General features: G+C 30.9%; 1 protein-coding gene across 4 annotated transcripts; it reads left to right on the top strand.

Moving 5' to 3' along the window:
- The first annotated feature begins 1,106 nt into the window (after window positions 1–1,106).
- On the top strand, window positions 1,107–6,671 carry LOC132756897 (phospholipase A and acyltransferase 4-like). 4 transcript variants are annotated; one of them, XM_060748042.1, is made up of 6 exons: window positions 1,110–1,245; window positions 1,969–2,169; window positions 2,330–2,486; window positions 2,706–2,868; window positions 3,092–3,218; window positions 5,191–6,670. In XM_060748042.1, the coding sequence occupies exons 3-6, from the start codon at window positions 2,354–2,356 to the stop codon at window positions 5,848–5,850; spliced, it is 1,083 nt and encodes a 360-aa protein (XP_060604025.1). In that variant the 5' UTR covers window positions 1,110–1,245; window positions 1,969–2,169; window positions 2,330–2,353; the 3' UTR covers window positions 5,851–6,670. The 4 variants fall into 4 exon arrangements, with proteins under 4 accessions (XP_060604024.1, XP_060604025.1, XP_060604026.1 ...); XM_060748041.1 differs by lacking the exon at window positions 1,969–2,169 and having other exon boundaries at window positions 1,107–1,245; XM_060748043.1 differs by lacking the exons at window positions 1,110–1,245; window positions 1,969–2,169 and having other exon boundaries at window positions 2,196–2,486; window positions 3,092–3,193; window positions 5,191–6,671.
- Window positions 6,672–8,122: the final 1,451 nt, after the last annotated feature.

Raw genomic sequence — 8,122 nt, 5'->3', positions numbered from 1 at the left:
ATGTCTGATGTATTAGAAGCTTATTTTAAAGAGAATAACGCTTTATTTTTGTCGTGAATCATATCAAAAATATGTTGACAATACAAAATCACATATCATAAAAAGTAAGCAAGGGCATGCAATCTATTGAATCAATTTTAACAATTCATCAACAAATTAATGTATTATCTAAACTGAATTTCACACATAAAACCCGAAAAAATGATTTTAAATGTATTTGTGTCACGGATATAACTTTACTGTTTTTGTTTCGCTACTTCAATATCAAAATAAAACGATCATAACATAATCATATATTTTTCTATGAAATATTAAAAGCATCAAAATTTTATTTATACAATCTTTATATAAGGTAAATTCATTGGAAACATTATTGGTAAAACAGTTTTGCGAATATATCGGTACCGTATTTTGTCTAAGGTTATTACTGACCGGGTCCCGTGAATCAATGGGTGGAGCGATCCCTTTCCTGGCTTAATGTTAATTATCCGAGCTATCATTTTCTTCTTTAACTTTTTATTGCCAAAAGGAAACTTAAGGCGTTTTTGTATGGATGTCAAAATACTGCTTTGTCTTTATAACAAATAATTTCACAATTACTGCTACCATCTTTAGGTTACAAGCATCTAACTTATTTTTAAAAACATAATCATTTAATCGCTATAATACTCATGTATTTATTGGTACTATTTCAGCATCTAATTCCAAATCTGAACACAAGGTTAGTTCATGTTAGTTTTTTTATCTAAAATTCAAACATAATTTAAGAACATGTTTAACTTGTGCTGTTATCTTCTTAAAATCAATAAAACTTTTTAAATCATTTTCTTGTCTGACATCATTCTGGGATTTTAAATCTGCTATTTTTAGTTTGTTTGCTGTAGGTGTCGCCAGGTCGAGTTAAGGAGATCAAAAAAATAATGTAAACAAAAAATTGATATCCCACTTTCCTTTTCATTCTGAGTACGAATTGAAAATAACCCAAACTAAGTTAACATATTAACGATTGCTTATCCAGATAAACCTTAATAAACGGATGATGTGGGTTTAAATTTACATATGCTATATATACTCGCGCAATAATCCCAACAAATCATACAAAGTCTGCTGCATTATGAGTCACGTAAATTTGGTTAGTTTACAATTAAACTGTCAACAACAACGACGCAATAAAATATATATACTTTAAACTGATTTTCTGATAAAGATAGATAAAGAAAAGATATAGATCTATCTGATACAAAGGTAAATATACTATCTTCATTTATTCGATTTCGTATTAATGCTTTTATTAAACACGATTTTATTTTCTAAAGCATTCTAACGTGACGTATGATTTATATTAAAGAATGAAATGACATGGGAAGATAAGTTAAGGGTTATTCATTCTTTTAATGTTTTACCAAGATATGCTGATAAGCATCCTCTGATTCTTACATAATTGAATCAGTTAATACTATGTTTCTTTTCTTAAAAAATGGTTTCATTGGATTTAATATTATTAATCAGTAACATTATATTTATTCATTGTTCGTGCGTACGTGCATTTCCTTCATTCCTTTATTCATTCACGCCTCGTTCGTTCGTTCGTTCGTTCGTTCATTTCTTCCTTCGTTCATTCATTCGTTCGTTAATTCCTTCGTTCGTTCGTTCGTTCTTTCGTTCGTTCGTTCGTTCGCTCCTTCCTTCCTAAAAACATATTAAGATCTGTCTATTTTCATACAAAAGAACAATAATTTGCCTTTATACTTACATAACATTTTACATCCAATCAATGCATAAACAATTAAAAAAGCGAGGGCTTTTTATATGTCTTGGATTATTCATTTAAAAAAGTTGATTTGAAAATATTCATGGTAGTCTGCCCATTATATGTACAATGAATGAAGTGTTTCTATTTTTTCAATTAATATCAATTCTTTAACATTGTTTATTTCTTGTGATATCTAAAGGACGGTTTTAATTCAGTTTACCATACTATTATCATGGTTACTGGTAAACCAAGAAACGATTTGAGGAAGTATTACGACTGAATAGTTGAATGGTTGAATGAGCTAATTGAAAAAAAAAAGATTTATTGATTGAACTTTTCCGCTTTTACGTTTGATAAACCACTTGTACCGCTATGAATAAACAATTCCGTACTTATGTCATGCATAAAAGTTTATAGTGAGTATAAATAGGCCATGATGTAATTATTTGAATGAATTTAAGTATTTTTAGAAATTTCAAATATCTTACCGTATATACATATTATTCAAATGTATTGTGTTCCTATTCAATGATGGCTGTTTTTTGTCTTCCAAAATTTTCTTTTGTATTTTAATAGTTTCATTAGATTTCAAACACAGAAATGTCTACTGAAGATGACTATACCCTTGAAATAGATACATCTATACATGTGTCAGATCTTGAGGTTGGAGATATTCTAGAATTTGAAAGGCAATTAGGACCATTTACATATTTTCATTGTGGAAATTATGCAGGTATTATTTTATTAAAAAATAAATTAATACTTTAAGTAAAAATTATAGAAAAAATAAATTGAATGAGTACGCCGACTAAGTAAATAAGAGGCGCCTCTAAGCTAGTATCAACAATTTGTCTTGCTATTTGAAGGAAAAATGTTTCAGCTGTAAACAAACATTTTGTATTTGGTTGGAGACAATGAAAAAGTACTATTTACAAAAATTCCTGTTTTTTAGGAAATAACATGATTATTCATAAAGGAACGGCTCCTTGGGTAGATAGTGTTCAAGTTTTCCATGCGAAATGGAACAATGACATAGGATATCGAATTGATTCTCTTCAAGACGTTGCACGTGGTTCAAAAGTATATAGAAATAATATGTTAGACGATACTATCAGGTAAATGTGGTTAAGCTTATTTGTTTCTTTATTTTTTGAAACAAAATCACGTAATATTTGTTTTTTACGATTATATCTTTTTATAGAATTGGCTAACATTTCCCTCCGATGTGTCACAAAAACAACAACAACTTCAAACAGATGTATCAAATCTAAATTGGTTCATTAACATAACCGGGTGTTTCTTTTTATTAGTTAATAATGTTATATAAAAATATTTTAGTCCTTCAAAAGAACAACCGATGCTCCGAGCAAAGGCTATGTACGGTGAAGGCGATTACGATATCTTGTACAAAAATTGTCAACATTTTTGTACAAAAATGAGGTATGACATCGCATTTAGTAGACAGGTACGTGATCAATAACTTTTAAGATTATTCGACTATAATGGCAAATGAATTAAAAACCTTGAACAAATCACTTAAAGCGACATAAAGACGCATGCACAGAGAAACACACATATTGCTGACAAAAAAAAAAAATGCGAGAGTATTTAAGTATTAAGTATTTAAGTATGTAATACAATATTTGCAATAATTTTACAAATATCTGCAATTGTCTAAGTCAACCCTTCGGAAAAATGTCCTTTTAAGGTTTTCGACAATTAATGCTTCAGCATAGTCTTCCATACCTTTCAATAACTTGAAAATGACAGACACAAGTCCATTTCTACTACATTAGCTACTTTGTACTAAAGAGTCATGGTGCCAATTTAACATGTTCTATAAAAGAGATAACTCCTACGAAGGAAATAAAAAAAACTAATTAGGAGTTCCTAACTCCTACTAAGGACTTTACAACTCCAACGTAGGAGATAAAAAAATATTCCTAATTAGGAGCGTTTTACTCCTACGTAGGACTTTACAACTCCTACGTAGGAGATAAAAAAGTCTAATTAGGAGTTATAACTCCTATATAGGACTTTATTACTCCTGTATAGGAGTTTATAACTCCTACGTGGGACTTTATCACTTCCCCGTAGGAGATAAAAAAAAACCTAATTCGGAGTTTAAAACTCCTACGTAGGACTTTTTGACTCCTATGTAAGAGATAAAATTACCTAATTTAAGTTTATTACCACTACGTAGGCTGCTACCTAGGATTTTATAGCATACAGAATGCTTCGTAGATCTCATTATTTCGGACCAGTTTATCTGCGGAAGAACAAAATATTTAAAACCTCCCCCCCCCACTTCCCCAGAAGTTTCAAATCCTAATTTCTGAAGTGTGAAGTGTCTTGGGACGAAGTGTCTGTAATCATTTGCGATATATCCCAAAAATTGCTTCACAGCATTTTGAAAATTCTACTCGACAGCAAGCATTTAAGTGTCTAAAATATGAATATATCAAAAATTTTAAAAAGCCATAAAGATTTAATTTTCCATGCGAACAAGCTGAACAAAACGAGCAAGTTATCCAATTTGGCCTTTTCGAATGGTTACATCCTTGTAGGGGGCAGGGGAGTGAAGTGTCTTGTTCAAGCTCCGGAAAATACAATTTACAAAGCATGCATGCATAAGTTTAAAAATAAATTACATTTTAGTTTGAACAAAGTTAATCCATACATTTTTTGTATAATCAATATAACTTTAATATATAGAAAATGACATCTTTAGCGCGTTCGATTTTCGGAACTAGTTTTATTGCTCAACAATATATTATTAAGATGTGGTTATTTTGCTCAAAATCATCTCTGGCTACAGAATAAGGATATTTACTAAAGCAGCTTACCACAATAACAATTTGACACATATGATTTATTTTCCTACATAATATGCTATCCTTAATTATGCTCTAACATACATGTCCGGTGCACTCTGTGCTTTCAGCACTTTATATGTATCCTACGTAGGAGTTTTAAAGACCTAATAAGGCTTTTTATCTCCTACATGTCCTACGTAGGAGTTATTTTTCTTATAGAACATGTTAAATTGGCACTGGGGCACTTCAGTACCTTTGTGTGCGGAAAAGTGGTCATGCAGAAAATACAATACTATCCTCTCGAATGACGAGCTTTATATAAGTGTGTGTTTTTTTTCAAATATTTTATTATAATTTGATGTGAACAAACGACCTTTAGAAGCAGCAATTTGGACAACAATGCCAAGGGTATTTCAAATAAGTACATGTAAACAATTTTCTTGATACTTGTAAATGGCTTGGCAATGGCTTTGCCAAAATCTTCTTGTTACCTCTGTAAAATGGCGTAAACTAGTGAAACTAGTAAAAACGGTGGCATTAATACCACGGGCACTTTAGTTACCATCAAATATACAATTGAAATTATAGAGATTTGTATCATAATTATGTGTAACCTTTCAGGCTGACAGTTTAACAAGCGGATATTTCTTAACAACTGTACAACAGTATCGTTCAAAGAGAATGGTCCAAGTTGTATTCGATGATTACGATTCAAATATCGCTGGTAATAATTTGACAAGCACATCTATAAGTGTGAAACACAAGGATAAGGACAGTATGCTTAAGCTTGCACACCATTCCAAGAATATGACCGATGATCAGAATACAATAAATTATTCAAGCAGATTTGAATGTGAGCTAAATAATACAGCGACTATAGTCGATAATAGTATTCATGGCAGCATAAACTACACATTTAGTGATACTGATATTTGTCAACCAAATGCATACCAATATGAAAGTCAGATGCAAAACGCAGCATCCATATTCAATAATTACATTAATTTCACTACAGTCGATACATTTGGAGGAACCCATACATTAACAGGAAGAAATGAAACAATTTTTGATTATGAAAAAGATGAACTAAGTTTCGGTTCGTGTTTCGAGTGGTTGAAGAATAATTCAATGCTTGTTATAATCATTTTGATCCTGTTTATTGTCATATTAATATTAATATTGTTCGTTCTCATTTTTTTAATAATTTTATATCGTGCAAATCATATGGAAAGGTCAAAGAATGCTAAAAACAAAAGAACCGAACAAAATACATGTACTTGATAAGCCTATTTTATAGAGAACAAAATATGAATAAACGGATAAAAACACGCCAGTATAAAACGTTATTGCTCGTTTTTTAATTTATAAGAGATGTAATCTGACCTCTCAACAGTGATGAGAATGGTTGATGTGGCATCCATTTTTGCGTATTAAGTTAAAATTATTGAATGAAATTATTAGAACAAGTTATTCGGCTTTCCTTTAACAAAAATTTAACATCGAGGGTGAATAAATCGGCTAAAGGAAAAATGGGAAAATATCATTTATGTAATATATAACACAGCATCACCAATAAAGCACTATGATATGATAGAGTGAACCGACCGTGTACCAAAACTCTGCTGCTCCTTTAACTTCGGAAAAAACCTCATCGATTATTCCTAGCAAAAGTGGAATAGCCATGTTGCTATTGATAGCAGAGGCAACTCAACCAATTAGAAATTCTTACTTCCCCACTATTTGAAAGTGCGTAAAACATTAAGAAACCGTATTCTTTATACGATAAATGCAAAAATACCGTATCAAATTAATACTTTAATGCAAATTCCTGTGAACGTTGCCTTTGCCTTGTTGATCTTGTTATTTTAGACTCTATACAAAGTCAATTAATTGAATCATCCTACAGGACTTAATAACCAAATTATAGTACATCCTTTTGTGTAGCTTTCTATGTTACAGATCAGTACTTTGATGCATTAATATATATTCTGGTGTGTTGCTTTCATCTCTACACATTAATTTTCAAATGAATTACTCTATCGTTTATTGATAAAAATGAAATCTATAATCAAATCAATTCATGTACTGTAATATTTTCATAAATATTTTCATTGTTACATAATTATAGTCTAATTTTATGATTAAAGCGTAATAAATTGTTAAAATGTTACATTTATTTTGTATCTGTTTTGTTTATAAAGACTCTTTTTAATTAATACAGTAGATTTTGGTGTAGCAAACATAAAAATAGCAAAAATTTTCAAACGTATGACGGGGTCCTACCCCCTCCAACACTCAACCCCATTTTCGCGAAAACTGTGCCTTGCAAAATTCCTGGGAAAAGCCTAGTATACATATACAACCTTGTCAAGAAATTCATTTATATTAGACAGCAAGTTAACAATGTTTTTTCCATTATCAGGCTGTGTTATCAACTTCTTAACTTTAGATGAACCATTTACAATATTGAGCTTAAACATTTTTCAATTTTTGGCTACTGTGACCTACTTCTGATTTTCAACCAAGGTGATCCATGTTCAAACTCGGAGCAAAACCTGTCACACACATTCTTACCAAGTTTTGAGACAATTGGGCAAACGTGTGACCAGTAGAGTGTTAACAAACTAAATGACAAGGAGAGTGTCAACAACTAAATGTCATCGTCCAATACACATGGTTGATTAACATGTAACATGACATAATTGATAAATGTAAATGGTTTGGCCGTTGGTATTCGACGATGCTGAATGTGGACAGACCACAGTTGACATAAGATGGGTGACCGACATTCAACAATTGTGAGCCAGCCTATAAGTTTCACCACTGAAATAATTTTACTGTAAACAAATAAAAAGTAAAGTTAATTATTTAAACGATTGAAAAGTCTAATTGTATGGGTATTTTTATTCATATACCTTTCTAATCGCGCGTCCAATGTGGTTTTCGGCTTTTCCATGTTTTTTACGCTGACTGTAGCCTTGGATTCTGGCGTTGATATTTTTTGCTTATTCATATCATACGCGCTATTTCATACTAAATCGTCATAGATAACACAACATCTCTGGTTTTGATAGTGTCGATTCGCTTAACAGAAGCACATAAAAAATCGACAGACTGTAACCCAGGCTACGCTGACTGTAACATGTGTACATAGCCGAAAAAACACAAGTTTTTGCATACTCTATTTATTACAAAAATATAACTCACATTTATCAAAGGTAATAAAATTGTTATAATAGTTATTCATTTTAACGGTTGAAAAATTTTTGAGCAGCACTTTTTTTAAATATATCTATTTTATCGAAAGTAAAACGTGTTTTTCGGCTTTCTACGTTTTTGACGCTAGGCAGTAACATAGCCGAAACACACTTTCATACAGTGTTCATTACAACAATATTACTGATTGTTTACATTGATAACAAATATAATGTTATATTTATTCATTTAGACGGTTGACAAATTTATTTAATAGCTCTTATTTCAAATATGTCTATTTCATCGCCCGTAAAAATGTGTATTTTGGCTTTTCCATGTTTTTGACGCTAGACCGTTC

The sequence above is a fragment of the Ruditapes philippinarum genome, unplaced genomic scaffold (assembly GCF_026571515.1).
Source record: "Ruditapes philippinarum isolate M1 unplaced genomic scaffold, ASM2657151v2 ctg15560_1_1_1_1, whole genome shotgun sequence".
Taxonomy (NCBI): domain Eukaryota; kingdom Metazoa; phylum Mollusca; class Bivalvia; order Venerida; family Veneridae; genus Ruditapes; species Ruditapes philippinarum.
This window is presented reverse-complemented; position numbering and strand designations above follow the sequence as displayed.